We start from the raw sequence: 16376 nt of genomic DNA, 5'->3' as shown, positions 1-16376 counted from the left end.
GTACAACACAGTGATTCAACATTTATATACCTTACAAAATGGTCACGATAAGTCTAGTGCCCATTTGTCATCAGACATAGTTATTATGAGTTTACTGAATATATTCCCTATGCTATACATTATATCCCCATGATTTCTTTTTATAACTGGAAGTTTGTATTTCTTTTTTTTTTAAAAAAATACATTTTTATTGATTTCTGAGAGGAAGGGAGAGGGAGAGAGAGATAGAAACATCAGTGATGAGGGAGAATCATTGATCCGCTGCCTCTTGCACACTGTACACTGGGGATCGATCCTGTAATCTGGGCATATGCCCTGACCAGGAATGGAACTGTGACCTCCTGGTTCGTTAGGTCCACGCTCAACCACTGAGCCATGCTGGCCGGGCTAGAAGTTTATATTTCTTAATTTCCTTCTCTGCTCATCCCCCTCCCACCTCTTCTCTGGTAAGCATCAGTTTGTTCTCTGTATCTATGGGTTTGTTGCTGTTTCATGTTTGTGTTCCTTTGTCTTGTTTTTAGGTTCCACATATAAGTGAAATCATATGGTGTTTGTCTTTATCCTACTCATTTCAACGAAGACCGTGGTCTTTAAATACAACCGTGGTCTTTATTTTATTTTTTTAAAATATATTTTATTGATTTTTCACAGAGAGGAAGGGAGAGGGACAGAGAGCTAGAAACATCGATGAGAGAGAGACATCGACCAGCCGCCTCCTGCACACCCCCAACCGGGGGACGTGCCCGCAACCAATGTACATGCCCCTGACCGGAATCGAACCCGGGACCTTCTAGTCCGCAGACCGACGCTCTATCCACTGAGCCAAACCGGTTTCGGCACAACCGTGGTCTTTAAAGAGCCGTTGCAGCTCCTCCTTTTCCTCCCCACTCCAGTTAGTTCTAGTCAGCATTTACTTCGTATTTACCAGGAGCTTTCCAGATAATACCTCTTGCCTTGGCCATGGCCTTGCAGGTTAGAGGCTATGAGAGCTCAGGTAATTTTTGCAGGAGATCATAGAGTTTTTGTTCACACCAAGTGTGTAACTTGTCACCGTGTGCTGTTGGTGTTGGGCTCAGCCTGGCTGGATTACTAGCCGTTACTTGGGTTTACACGCTCTATTTCTTTCCCCTGGTTTTTCTTGCTTCTGTAGAGAATGTTTGTGGTGTGCGAGCATTCACACGGAATTCCACCCTGATCAGTGTTCTACCCTCCCCCTCTGGAGGAGAGAGCTGCAATGGAAGTGGTGGGCCCAACCATCTGGGCCACGCCCTGGCTCTTGTTAGCTGTGCAACGAAGGGCAGGCTACCTCACCTTGTGTACCTCCGTTTTCTTCTTAAGATAAGGTGTTGGTGAGAGGCATAGACTCTACCACGATAAACATGATAGTGAGGACTGAGCAAGGCAGTGTTTGCAAAGAACAGTGCCTGGCGGAGAATGTAACATCGGAGCTCATTAGATACATACAAATACTAAATATCTTCTATCATTTACATTGCACACTAACCCTTTTTACTCATCTTTTCCTTCTGTTGAACTGTCGGTTTTATATTTTTATTTATTCACAGCCTGGATTCTTTTGAGCTCTTTGTATTTACAATATTGAAAGCATTGAACACTGCAACCTTGGATATTATTGGGACTCAGTAAATGTTTTGATGGATGCTGACATTATTTCAGACCTCATTTGTCAGTTGTAGTTCTTATGTGGGGACACAGGAGGGAGAGAAAGCAGGCATTTTTCACTGATTCACTGTACAAAGTGAACAGATGAAATCTGTATGTGACTTATGTTCCTTAATACCGAGACACTTGGACAGTGTCCTTACCTTCTTTATTTTATGGAATAACAAATGAAATATAGAGCATTTAAGTTACGGCAATTTAGTTGCAGCCATAACCCACGATTCATTTTTTTTTTTTAAAGAAAACAAGAGAGAGATTATTTCTTGGAAAACCGAATGTCAAAGAATCCATTTTAACTGCTTACATTAAACAAAATATTTCAAAGGGATGCGCTTTTGCTTTTATTCTTATGACTGTTCCAACAACCCTTTTCCAGCCTTTCAAAGTCATTCCCTTTGTAAAGGAGGCTTCACTTTCTTGGGAGCAGTGCCCCAACAGTATTACTATGCCCTGTTCCTAAGAGGGCCACCACATGGAAGTAAACAAAAGGCAATTAGCATTCAAAGGAGAAATCATTTTGCTTTGAAAAAAAAAATCTTTTTGTAAATTACATAGAACTAGTGCCTTTTAAAATGAGGATTCTGAACCCTAAGAACACTATAAATACCATTTGGTATTAATGTATTAATGGACGAAGATGCTCTGAAATGCTCCCACACACCCTCCCTCCTCTTTCTTTTCACCTATCTGAGAAGGTACATAGTTAAGTTCAGGCAAACATAACAAGGAGGTGACAGAGATAGGCTTTCAACTAATTTATTTTCCATTCCATGCTTTACAGCGCTTTGTCACTATTATATCTGTCTACACCTTGAATGTCCTTCTCTGACTAATAGCTGCATAATATATTGACAATGACATCTCAAAGTGCAGGAGCACCTGAAAATAACATACACTAAATCTCAATGTATCTGCAGACGAATGGCTGCCTCGTGTAATTACGAGTGGGCCCGGGGAGAGGGTGCGTTCTCTGCTGGTTTTCGGTTATTTAATGCTCCCATTGTGTTACTCAAACATTTCACCAGTTTTCTTTTTAAAAATTTTCATTGTTTAACACCGTCTTTCTCTCAACTCCTAGTATCATAAGCATGGTTGAGACATTAACTTTTCCCCCCTCCTTTTTCTAATTTGATAGCTCTTTCCGAGTGCCCTGAGAAGGATATTTTAGGAGTGATAGAGCATGGGTGAGGTGAGATACCTGGCTTCTAAAACTCTAAATCTAGCTGGATTTTTTCACAACTCCCCGCAGTTGCGTTTCCTTGGGACTGAGGAAAACAACTAAGCAAAGTCGGGACCCAGACCCTGGGCTCTGCTCTTGCTGAGCCCCTTCCTCTGCGAATCTCTACTGTGTAGAGGCCCAGCTCAGAGCAAAGCTCTTGATGACAATAGTTTGGCAGAAAAGTGTTTTGTAGGGTCCCTTACATCCTTGTTCATAAGCATTGAGTATTTCTGACATAAACATTTATAGCAGTCTGTGTGAATTTTCAGGTTTTACTTTTACCCATTAAAGGATTAAGGAATCCTAAAAGTGCAAGGTGCATTTTGCTTCAACTCAAGCACACTGTTTCTCCTCATTAAAAAGAAACCACCTAATTTGGAAACAGCCCAAATGCCCATCAGCATGTGAGTGGGGGAAAAAAAGCTCTGGTACATTTACACAATGGAATACTACGCTGCTGTAAAAAAGAAAGAACTCTTACCATTTACAATAGCATGGAGGGACCTGGAGAGTATTATGCTAAGTGAAATAAAAAAGTCAGAGAAAGATAAATATCACATGATATCACTCATATGTGGAATCTAATGAACAAAAAAAATCTGATGAACAAAATAGATCCAGAGACATAGAAGCATGGAACAGACTGTCAAATCTCCGAGGGAAGGCAGGGGAGGGTGGGTGGATAGGAAGAGATCAACCAGAGAACTTGTATGCATAGATGCATAACCCATGGACACAGACAATAGGGTGGCGAAGGCCTGGGGTGGTGGGTGGGGGCAGGCTAGAAGAGGTCAGTGGGGAGATAAAGGGGACAAGTGTAATACTTTCAACAATAAAGATTTAAGGAAAAAAAAAAAAAAAAGAAATCACCTAGTACTCACTTCCGCTCCTGTTTGGTGTCTGTTTTCTCATCCTGCCCACCTGGCCCCACTCATTTCATCCTGAGGCCTTTACATTCTACCTCTGTTCCTTGTATGGCAACTGTCTTCTCAATAATCTAAAAAAGTAGATCCCAAATCTCCTGTTGTTCTCATTTTTCCTTTGTTTCTTTGTAGCTATTGTAGCGTTGACACTGTGGACCACCGTTTCCTCTAGAAAGTCTTCCTCTTTTGTCCTAATAGAACTGGGGATTTTCAGGGTTTCCCCCTGCATGTTTGATAATCTTTTCCTCATGTCACCACCTCCCAAAGCTTCAGTCTTGCCCCTCTGTCATTCTCCTTCGCGCCTTGCTCCAGGGGTGGCCTGGGGCTCTCTGTAGATATCTGGGACGATCTGCATTCTGTACTGACAGCCCCTTCTTCTCAAGGCATTTCTGGTTCTGCATCTCTTCCTTCTGGGAGACCCGCTGGACTGTTCTGATGTAACTTGCAGCTCATCTAAAACTGAGCTCATCTTACTTTTGGTCAGCGATTTAGGGTAGAAACCTCGGCTATCACTTTTCCTTCACATCCGTTGTTTGAGGTTGTATTTCTGTCTCCTCTCCAACATCTTCATCTTCTGTCTGTCTACCAAATGCCTGTCAAGGGCCTAGGAGGAGAGGTAGAATTTGGAGAAGGGGGAAACAGCATTTCAAGTGAGTGGAACATAAACCAAATGGAGGGCTATTGTGAGGGGCCAAGAGATACACTTGACTTGAGTACTTTGGGGACAGTTAGAGAAATTTAGGAGTTATAGAGAAATTTAAGCCTGACATGGGTAAAACAAGGAAATTAGACATTTTTGAGCAGAGAAAATGTGGTGAAACCTGCATTAAAGAGAGATTAGTTGGGCTTTGTAAACAATTAGGGGCCAGGAAAGGCCTTGGTGAGTTGGAGATAAAGGGGAAGGGGTTCAAGGCCTCTAGTCTGGGAGGTTGCGGCCTCCACAGGGGACTGAGAAGGTGCCTTTTTTATTTTTTTAAGGAAACTGATGTCATTTCTATCCATACTCAGCTTCAGGTGGCATAGAAAGGAAATGTCCACTAAGCACTTGAAGGTAGGAGGCTTCACAGAACTTGTGTGAGTGCACGGGGCTGGGGAAGGAAATTTGTGAGTCATAATTGCCTTTGCAGTTTTTACTGCTTCTCCCATTGCTCATGATTTATCCTTTGGTACTTGAATGCTGTCGCGTTATTTATGTTAATAATAAACCTCATTTATCTTGCAGATAGCTTTCTGTTAGGCTGCCATGAAATCTTCAAACTTATTTTTCTCAGTGACAAAGAAATGATTATAAGGCTATGGCTTGTCACAGTTTCATAACTTTGGACAAATTTATTGCTGTGAGTTAAGTACATTAAGATGAACATTTCACAGGTACTAATGGCGTAGCAGGGTAATCGATTGCAGGCAGCTTGGATTTGTGAGCCCTGTGGGAAAAGCTCAGTCCAAGATTTTCTCTAAACACATAAAAGGATGTTTTAGGGTTGTCATCCCGTGGTCAGATTTTTTAATGGGAAGGCATGGTGGTCATGATGCCGGCAGAGTAATAATGTACCTTTTTGCCTTTTTATTTCTTTGTGAAACAGACGTTATTAGCACACATGAGGTCACATCCATCCACACCCATTGAGACCTCTGTGGTTGGGGAGTGGCAGGTGCGGGGGAGAAGAGAAGTGAGGAGAGACTCAGTTTTAATTGTCAGAGAAAAACCCCTTTCCCGACTCTGACAGACCTGAGTTGGGAGGGAGCCAAAGCCTTTTGTCTTTTGAGAGAGAATCAGTGAAGGGAGAGTGGAGAACTGCCCATTGTTTCAGTCAAGGAAGAAATCTTGTTCACTTTTTTTTTTTCTTCCCCAACTACTGTTGTTGGTCCCATAGTTGGAGTTTGGGTTCAAACTGCAAAAAGCAGCCCCTGTGCCACCTGCTGTGCTGTGTGTTGCCGAGGTTCCAGAAGGTGTTAGTGAGGCTGAGTCCTGCCTGGGGTCATCTCCAGGCCAATGGACCCTAAAGGAGCGAAGTGACTGAGCAGAGTGGGGCCGTGGGAGTCTAGGCAGCAGAGGTGGTAATAGCACGGTTTAACCCTTATACTCCTTAGAAATGCTAAGGGGCCTTTATATACTTGGTCCTGCCTACAAATGGGTAAGCTGCTCTCCATTCTCACAATGTATGAGCCTGCTTCGATGCCTTTGCTGGCTGCATATAACTAATGCTAATGACAACAAAATGTGATAAGAATACAGGAATAGAGCCCTAGCCGGTTTGGCTCAGTGGATAGAGCATCGGCCTACGGACTGAAAGGTCCCAGATTCGATTCCGGTCAAGGGCACATGTCCGGGTTGTGGGCTCGATCCCAGTGTGGGGCGTGCAGGAGGCAGCAGATCATTGATTCTCTCTCATCATTGATGTTTCTCTCTCTCCCTCTCCCTTCTTCTCTGAAATCAATAAAAATATATTAAAAAATAAAAGAGTAGAGGAATAGAGAGAGTAGCAGGGGAGGTCAGAGAAAGGTGTGGAGAAGCCAAGCTTTTAAGAGACAACACTCCTTCTGTTAGACTGATGCTCAGAGAAGTTAGTGCCTTGTGAAGTTCACAGAGCTGAAGAGTGGTGGAACTGAAACAGGAATCTGATTCCCAGCTCAGAGGTCTTTCCCGGGAGCGTGTTGTCTCTAAGTCTCGATCGGTGGAGTTGCAGAGTGTGGCATGTTTCTGCCTCTGCATTCTGTATGCTGCTGTGGACCAGACTCGCCCCAGAGCCCATCTCATTGCAGTTCATCTTCCAGCTCCCCTGGCCTGATTATACCATCTGCTTGGACCTCTGCTAAGCCTCCCTTAGACTCAGTGGGCCACTTCTGCATTTTCTAAGCCATATTCGTAGTGTCATATGCCTTTCCTTTCAAAACCATCCTATCTAATAAAAGCCCAGTGACTGAACGGCAGAACGACAGGTCAGCCAGTCGCTATGATGCACACTGACCACCGGGGGGCAGACGCTCAAGGCAGGAGCTACCCCCTGGTGGTCAGTGAGCTACCACAGTGGGAGCTTCACTAGGCTGATGGGGATGAGTGGCTGCTCCCGCTGCGAACCCCGGGCCGTTGGGCAGGAACCCGGGCTGTGATCTTTGCCTCCTCGCCCCAGCTGCTCCTCCTCTCTCCCTGCTGCCTCTTCCGGATGCCCGCAGGCTGCGCAGTGCCACCACTGGGCTTGCAAAGCTGACCCCGGAGGCTGGGAGGTGGGTTCAGAGGCTGGTAGGCGGGTTCGTGGCTGCTGCAGGACTGAGACCTACTCTGCCGCCTCTCAGTGCTATTGTCTCTGGGCCCGGTCCTGACCGGATTCCCTGGAGAGGTGAGTGCTCTGGCTCCATGGAAGATGCCGGACCAGGGGGCAGCCACTCAGAGGGCGGGTCCACAGCTGCTCCGCTGACCTGGATGAGCAGCGCTCCCACAGGGGGCTGATCCCCGCAGGCCATGCCCCCCACCAGTGCACGAATCCCGTGCACAGGGCCTCTAGTATGTCTATATTTTTAAATAAATTACATTCATGTACTAATATGTATTTTCTTTCTATCTATCATTCATTTCTCTCTTTATATATCTACCTATCTATCAAATCTACTTTATGAAGCATAGGAAACTTGAAATACAAAAGGCATTGGATAAAAATAAACATCAGTAAAAGTTCTAATATGTTCCTTCTGATCATCAGTGGATTGTTGTGTTCCCATTTCCCTTCCCCAAAAGAACTGTGTTTACTGTTAGGAGAATAAATTCCAAATATTGTAATTTTAATTGTTAGAGCCATGTCTTTATTCCTGTTGCTACTAGTCTTGTTCAGATTAAAATCTCCATTCATCTTTATACTTTTAAAATTTGTTTGCACAACCTGTATTAGTCAGGGTTCTCCAGAGAAACAGATATATATCTAAACAGGTCTGTATCTACGTCTGTGCCTACGTCTACATCTATCTATGTCTGTCTATATCATCTCTGTGTATATCTATCTATCTATATCTGTTTATCGAGAGATGATGAATTAAGATTTATTTTAAGGAACTGGCTCATGTGATTGTGGAAACTGGCAAATCTGAAAACTTCAGGGCAGGCCATAGACTGGAAGCTGAGGTGGAATTTTTATGTTATTATATGGAGGTAGAATTGCTTCTCCTTTAGGGGACCTCAACCACGTTATGGAAGGTAATCTGCTTTACTCAGACTTTCCTGATTTAAAGGTTATATCTAAAAAAATACCATCATAGCAACATCTAGAGTGACAGATGTTTGACCAAACAGCTGGGCACTGTAGACTAGCCACGTTGGCACATAAAATGAACCATCCCACACCCCTGTCATGATTTTTCAGCTGGAACTTTTGTGGTAGCATCCTAGCTTACCTCCAGCCTTCCAGATCTCACACTTCCAGTTCACTCCCACACTGTCAGAAGGACCTTTGAAGGAAAGACATTGGTATGGGGAGTTTGTTTGGGTCTAACAGCATCTATACTAGTAAAAGAGTAATATGCTAATTAGACTGGGAGACCTTCTGGACATCCTTCCGGACAAAGCCATGGTGGTGGGGCCGAGGCAGAGTCGGTTAGGGGTGATCAGGCCAGGAGGAGAGGGCAGTTAGGGGTGATCAGGCTGGTGGGGGGGGGCAGTTGGGGGCGAGCAGGCCAGCAGGGGGGCTGGTTGGGAGTGAACAGGCCAGCAAGGGGGGGGCAGTTGGGGGCGAGCAGGCTGGCAGGGGGGCAGTTGGGGACAATCAGGCTGGCGGGGGGGCAGTTGGGGGCAAGCAGACCAACAGGAGGGGCAGTTGGGGGCCAGCAGGCCGGCAGGGCGGGCAAGCAGGCTGGCGGGGGGGCAGTTGAGGGCAATCAGGCCAGCGGGGGGCAGTTGGGGGCAAGCAGGCCAGCGGGGGGGCAGTTGGGGGTGATCAGGCTGGCAAGGGGGGTGGGCAATTGGCGAGAAGGCAGGCAGGAAGGTGAGCGGTTAGGAGCCAGTGGTCCCAGGTTGGAGAGGGTGCAGGCTGGGCTAACGGACACCCCCCACCCTGTGCACAAATTTTGTGCACCAGGCTACTAGTAAGTAATAATAATATTCACTGCAATATTACTTTAGTGATTTCCAAAACACAGTCATGATAAGATTTAAGGCTCTGTGCAATTTGAACCCCTCTAGCTTTCCAGCCTCATCTTTCCTGTCGATGTCAGCCTTATGTACCCTTTAGTTACCCACAAGCTACTCTTAGTTATTCAAATGCACTGATCATTTTTCTGTATCTACATGGCTTTGCTTTATGGAACCAACACTAACATAAGGCAAAATACAAGATGATAGGAATAAAGAAGGGACTGTGGGAGAGCAGAAATTGATGTGAACAATTCAAGCTTTTGAGTTCTGAAAAGCTTCATTAAGGTGAGGAAAGGGTGAGATAGATGGTGTTTGGGCTGAATTGCGCTCCCCCCCGCCCCCCCCCCCCCCCCAATTCATATGTTGAAGTCTTAACTCTTAGTCTCAGAAGGTGACCATATTTAGAGACAGGATCTTTGTGGAGGTAATTAGGTTAAAATGAGAAATGAGGTTGTTAGGATGGGCCCTAATCCAGAATGACTGGTGTCCTTATAAAAAGAGGAAATTTGGACATATACTAGTATATGCCCAGAAAAAAGATGATATGAGGACACAAGGAAAAGGCAGCCATGTACAAGCCAAGGAGAGAGGCCTCAGAGAAACCAAACCTGTGGACACCGTGATCTTGGACTCCAGCCCCCAGAACTGTGAGAAAACAAATAGTTGTTGTTTGCACCACCCAATCTGTGGTACTTTGTCATGGTAGCCCTAGCAGACAGGTGCAGTGAGGAAGAGCTTGGGGAGCACAGGGTGAGCTAACCCTGAGAGACAGTAAATCGTAGAGTGTTATGTTTGTGGATTGTGCATCTGAGTTACTACTACATATAATTAAATACATACTAGGTTACAACTCGTTTCCAGAATGTGTCAGAAATTTGCTTGGTAAGTGAATTAACCATCTGTACTATCAACATGACTGATAACTGTTGATGTTGACTTTGATCACCTGGCTCAGGTAGTATTTGTCAGATTTCTCCACTGTAAAGTTACTCTTCTGTATTATACTCTTTAAAAAAATATCCTTATCCAAAATTATGTTTTTATTGATTTTGAGACAGAGAGACAAAGGGGGAGGGGAGATGAGAGAAGAGGAGAGGAGAGGAGAGGAGAGAGAGAGAGAAAGAGAGAGAGAGAGAGAGAGAGAGAGAGAGAGAGAGAGAGAGAGAGAGAAAGAGAGAGAGAGAGAGACATTGATCTATTGCCTTTTATATGCACCCCATCTGGGGATTAAACCCACAACCTTTTGGTGTATGGGACAACACTCCAAGCAACTGAGCCACCCAGCCAGGGCTGTACTACACTCTTGGAAATGAAGTCACCATGTGCAGCACACACTTATGGAGTGGGTACCCTTACATTTTTAAACATAAAAAAATGTGCACCAGATTTTGAAGACTTGATGTGAGTGATGATGTTGCTGGATTGTGAGGGGTGACAAAAAGAAGAAGAAAAAAAAGAGACCGTGCTTTTTTGGTTTATTTGTTTTGTATCAGAAAAAATACGCCATAATGTGGCTATGAGAAGTAAGAAAAACGTTGACTTGAACTTTGTAATTTGTTGAATAAAATTAGATTTCAACCTTGGGCCTTTGTTGATTTAACTAAGGCAGTCAGTTCTTATCTACACCTCTGTACACTTATCTGTACCACTGGGACTGCTATGCTATTGTTGCAGCCAGAAAAGGAAAGATTAAAATTGGTCGGTCTTTCATTATTAACTGAGAGGTTATAAAACATTGTTTTCTTAAAGGCAGTGCCTTGACAGTTAAATTTATTGGGCAGTCATAGTCCTTGTGGATTTTTCAGAGCCTGACCTACCCTTGTCTTGGGTATAGTCTTTTCCTGGGCTGCCGTTTCTATTACATATGGGCAGAAGACTTCATTACCTCCCTCTAGTGGTCAGCTTTATAATTTCAGAATCTTGGACAGATTTAGCAGGAAAAAACCCACCAAATTTGTGGCAATCCTCATGATAATGTTCCATACTATTTTAATATGGATGCTAAAATGACATGGTGATTGTATTGTAGCTATGTCTTTTTGGATTAGAACTAATTTTTAAACGAGGCAGTGTTTTAAGGTGGTAAGTAATTATGATTAAAAGCTAGAGTGACGAAGATAGTATTCTAGGCAGAGGCTTACCTAGCTACTATTATACTAAGAACCTCAGTGGCCATTTAATTTTAGCCAGGGAATTGAATTTGGCTTCTTGCAAGTGTTTTATCAGGGCTGTAGGAACAAGTGCATATTCTAGATAAACTTGAAACTACAAAGCTTTATGAGACCAGGAGTGAGGGAGTCCTCTTGAGCATTGTTTGTCATTCCTTCACAGATTAAACTTTATCTCCAGTGCTGGAAATGGCCTTCTTTTAGAGCTCTGCATCAGCATTTTTTTTATTTTACCGTGGCTTTAAACAGATGCAGTATTTTTTTATAGGACCCTATCTCTGGATATGCTTAGGGTGGGGAACCTTTTTTCTGCCAAGGGCCATTTGGATATTTATAACATTATTCACAGACCATACAAAATTATAAACTTAAAAATTAGCCTGCCACATTTTGTCAGACATTTAATTAAATCACCTCTAATGCCTTGGCAGGGCCAGACCAAATTATCTCGTGGGCCTTATGTGGCCCTTGGGCCGGACGTTCCCCACCCATGGCTTAGAAAGTTGAAATAATTTACCAGAATTTGAGACAGGCTTTGCCTTATTCTTGATGGAAATACTGCAGGTACTCATCCTTTGAGTGAGTTCTAGTGTTGGTTCCATTGAGATCCAAAGGGTATGACATTTAAAGAAAGGCAACTAAATCAATGGGAACTTTGCCAGTCTCCTTCGATGTGGTCCTGATTAGGACTAAAGCACAACTGGAGAGGCAGCGAGCCACTACGCGTTGCTTCTGCTCAGAAATAAGAAGGAAGAAATTCCTGCAGGGGAATTACTGTGTTAAAGCAGTAATCCGTTTGTGTCTCTTGGTGATACTCTTGTTGCTTATGATACCATATACACATAGTTCCGGAAAGTTGATCTGTCTTTGTTTTCCTCTATGGGGGTACGTTAAGTAACGAGGTCACCTGTCTGTTGTTGCTCACCCAGCTGCATCTGATCCACTGGAACTCCACCCTGTTTGGCAGTATTGATGAGGCTGTGGGGAAGCCACATGGAATCGCCATCATTGCTTTGTTTGTTCAGGTAAATGGTCTCCTATGATTGTTGAATTGTTCAAATGCTTGTTTCCAATTCATTTTGCAAGATATATATATATATATACTTACGAAATGATCACCATGATAAGTCTCTAATAACCATCTGTCACCACACAAATGTTTACAATAAAATTAACTATATCCCCATGCTGTATCCTGCACCCTTCTTATTTATTTTATAACTGGAAGAGTGTACCTCTTAATCCCCTTCATCTATTTTGCCCACACCTCCACGCCCCTGCCCCCTGACAACCATCAGTTTGTTCTCTGTATCTGAGTCTGTTTCTGTTTTATTTGTTTGTTTTAGATTCCACATATAAGTGAAATCATACCGTATTTGTCTTTCTCTGTCTGACATATTTTATTCAGCATAATACCCTCTAGGTCTATCCATGTTCTTGCCAATGGCAAGATTTCATTCTTTTAAAAAAATATATTTTTATTAATTTCAGAGATGAAGGAAGAGAGAGATAGAAACATCAGTGATGAAAAAGAATCATTGATCGGCTGCCTCCTGCATGCCCCACACTGGGGATCGAGCCCACAACCCGGGCATGTACCCTGACTGGGAATTGAACTGCAACCTTCTGGTTCATAGGTCGATGCTCAACCACTGAGCTATGCCAGCTGGGCAAGATTTCATTCTTTTTTATGGCTGAGTAATATTCCTGTGTGTGTGTTTAATATATATGACATCTTCTTTATCCATTCATCTATCAATAGCCACTTAGTTTGCTTCCATATCTTGGCTATTGTAAACAAAGCTGCTATAAAATTAGGGGTGCATATCTTTCCTAATTAGTGTTTTCATTTTTTTTTTTTGGATATATACCCAAAAGTGGAATTGCTAGATCATATAATAGTTCTATTTTTAATGTTTTGAGGAACTTCCATGCTGTTTTCTGTGTTGGCTGCACTAATTTACAGTCTCACCAACAGTGCACAAGGGTTCCTTTTTGTCCACATTCTTGCCAACACTTGTTACGTATTATCTTTTAGATAATAGCCATTCTGACAGGTGTGAGGTAATTTCTCATTGTGGTTTTGATTTGTATTTCCCTGATGACTAGTGATGTTGAGCATCTTTTCATTTGCCTATTGGCTATCTGTATGTCATCTTTGGAAAAATGCCTATTTAGATCATCTTCCCCTTTTTTGATGAAATTGGTTTTTTATATTGAGTTGTATATATTCTTTATATATTTTAGACACTAACACCTTATTGGATATATTTGCAAATATCTTCTCCTATTCAGTAGGTTGACTTTTAGTTTTGTTGATGGTTTCCTTCACTGTGCAAAAAAGTTTTAGTTGGATATAGTTCCATTTGTTTATTTTTGCTTTTGTTGCCCTTGTCTGAGGCAACAGATTAAAAAAAAAAACAAAACCAATGCTAAGACTAATGTCAAAGAGTCTATTGACTATGTTTCTTCTAGGAGTTTTATGGTTTCATGTCTTACTTTTAAGACTTTAATTCATTTTGAGTTTATTTTTGTATATGGTATAATAAAGTGGTTCAGTCTCATTCTCCTGCATGTAGCTGTTCCATTTTCCCAACATTGTCTATTGAAGGGACTGTCTTTTTTCCATTGTATATTCTTGCCTTCTTTGTTGTAGATTAATTGACCATGTATGTGGGTTTATTTTTGAGCTCACTACACTGTTCCTTTACTCTATGTGTCTGTTTTGGTATGAGTACCATACTTTTTTTATTACTATAGCTTTGTTTGTAGTATACTTTGAAATTAGAAAGCATGATATCTCTAGCTTTGTTCTCCTTTCTCAAGATTGCTATGGCTATTTGGGGTCTTTTGTAGATTTTTTTTGTTTGTGGGAGGAGATGAGCTCAGGGTTTTTCTATACTGCCATCTTGAACTGGAACCCAGAGTATTTGCTGGTCTCCCTTAAATTTTAATAGTGGTGACATTAAGCACATACACAGAGAACACTGACAATTTAAAAGTAGGAAACTTGGTCTTTGTGGGTCATGAGAGAAAAGCCATATTCATTAGCAGAAACTGGTTCATTTACTTGTTAGATATTTTCTTCAGAGTGCCATTGAGGGACTTTGGAGAAATGACTTAGAAAATGTGTTCTGAAAGCAGAGTTTCTTTTATTAATGAAAAAGAATTTGAAAATATTTTTGGACTCTGGCTTACTGCAAAATCTAAGAAAAATCAATAATGTAATTCTGTAGTGGATTTCTTTTGTTCTTTGCTATTAATAATTTTCACTCCAAGATGATTTGAAGTGCCTTATAGAAAACATGGATAAAATAAGACTGGCAAAGACCTTGATAGATACAGTCAATATAAAGTTTGGATTTGATCTCTGTGACGGACAAAGGCTATTATATAAATTTAGTGAAATGTACAAAAGCGGACCATATGCTTTCAAAGGTAAAAATTTCATCGAAGGTGAATGATGGCCAGTGGGAAGGAGGGGCAGGGGCAGTGGGCAAAGTGGGGTGTGGCGGTGGGGACATGTGTAGTAGTGTCAAAAATACAAAAATAAAGTTATAAAAACAAAACAAAAAATACATCCCCCAAATGAATCTAATTCCTAAGATGAATCTTTTTGACATTGTCTTTTTATAAACTTGATGTGAAAAAAGACTTGCAGGTGAAGGAAATCCTGGACATTTTAGGCTTCTTCCTCCTTTATCTTAAGAGAAATGAAGGGCCAGAGAGGTCAAGTCATTTGTTTATCGTCACCCAGCGATTTAATGTCACCAGTTGGCACCAGAAACCATTCTCCACTCTGTTGTTTCAGTGTCTCATTCTTTAAAAAAATAAAAATAGGAATACCAGTGACCAAGTGGTCATATATGGAAGGGGAAGGGACAATTAGAGCATTGGTGGAAAGCCAAGACTTTTGAAACCAGCATGAGTATTTCCAGGAACAAGCTCAATATTGGAGGCAAGGGGAAGTGTGAGAGCATGCACACTTGTTCTACCTTTCCATACGTTTGCCATGAGGGAAAATTCTGGTTATCTCTGTGACCGTGCCTTTCAGGAGAAAGTAAAATTACACAAACTTGAAAGCAAAATTTCATGAAGGAAAGAAGGACTGATGAGGATTGTCAGTTGGAGCAGAGAGGAGAGGGACTGTACTTCACCCAGGGTGTCACACTTGGGTGAGAAAATGGGGGGAGGGGAGATTCAGGGCAGTGAGTATAAATGTCCCTTTCAAGGAGCTTGACTCAAGAAAAGAAAGACAAAAGGGAGAATAAGGTAGGGATGTACAGTGAAGGCCTGTTTGTTTCATTTTTAAGATCTGAGATTTGCCTGTGTTTTTATTCTGAGCAAAATGAGATAGTGAGAGTGTTAGGTTTAAAAATACCGGCAAAGAAAGGGGATAATGGACATAGGAAAGTCCTGGAGGGGGCAGGAGGGCATGGGGTGGAGAGCGTATGGCATATGTGTATGGACTAACCTTGGGTAACCACCCTTTATTCAAAATAGAGGCCCAGGAGGAAGAGGTGGGTAGAAAGGGGATGAATTTGTAGGTGGAAAAGGAAGGAAATTAGGGAAGTTCATGCCTGATGACCTTTATTATCTCTAAGAAAGGAAAGCAAAACTATTTATAGAGCAAAGGAAATGTGGGTTTGGAGTTGGGTTTTGGAATAGCCCAGAAGAAGAATGATAATATGGACTTGACAGTTGGTGTGGGAGACCCACATGAGCCTGGTTATCTCAGATTGTACAGGACAGTGTACTGTGGATTGTTCTCGATCCAGGTAGAGGAGCAGAGGATTCTAGCAAATTGTTCCACTGACCTGTTGCATAGCAGATGATTCAGGACGTAAGGATTAGATAATGGAGAGTGTTTGCAGAGATGTCATTCAGTGTAGGCAGGGAGGGAAGGAGACAAAGCCAAGAGTCTCCTGAGAGTTGGCTCCTTGTGCTCCATTAATGGGAAGAGAGGCAAGAGGGGAGAGCTGGACAGTGAGTTTTCAGAGTGAAAACAAATCCAGGGTGCGTTCCGGGGATGGTTTGCAGAGGTAGGATGGGGCTGAGGGTAAAGAGACATGCCAGGAGGGGACGGGTCACTAACATGGATGAGGAAGTCCTCCAGAGTGATGGCAGGGGTGATGACTGCGAGGGAGTGACCAGTGTGTCAGTAAATGACAAGAAGAACAGAGATGGAAGACGCTGATGTCGCCTTGCCATACTAGCAGTTAACAGCTGTGCGTCACTACAGGTTGCCCAGAACCAAACCAGAG

At 42.6% G+C, this 16376-nt stretch overlaps 1 protein-coding gene across 1 annotated transcript in view; it reads left to right on the top strand.

Annotated features, from left to right (window-relative positions):
* CA8 (carbonic anhydrase 8) overlaps positions 1-16376 on the top strand; it is an 81402-nt gene that overhangs the window by 32232 nt on the left and 32794 nt on the right. The window contains exon 4 of the mRNA XM_008143311.3: positions 12042-12137. Within this exon, the coding sequence (XP_008141533.1) occupies positions 12042-12137 (96 nt within the window). The remainder of the gene's footprint in view (positions 1-12041; positions 12138-16376) is intronic.

This window comes from Eptesicus fuscus, chromosome 19, assembly GCF_027574615.1.
Source record: "Eptesicus fuscus isolate TK198812 chromosome 19, DD_ASM_mEF_20220401, whole genome shotgun sequence".
Lineage (NCBI taxonomy): Eukaryota > Metazoa > Chordata > Mammalia > Chiroptera > Vespertilionidae > Eptesicus > Eptesicus fuscus.
Note: the sequence above shows the minus strand (reverse complement) of the source record. Positions and strands in the feature narration are given on the sequence as shown.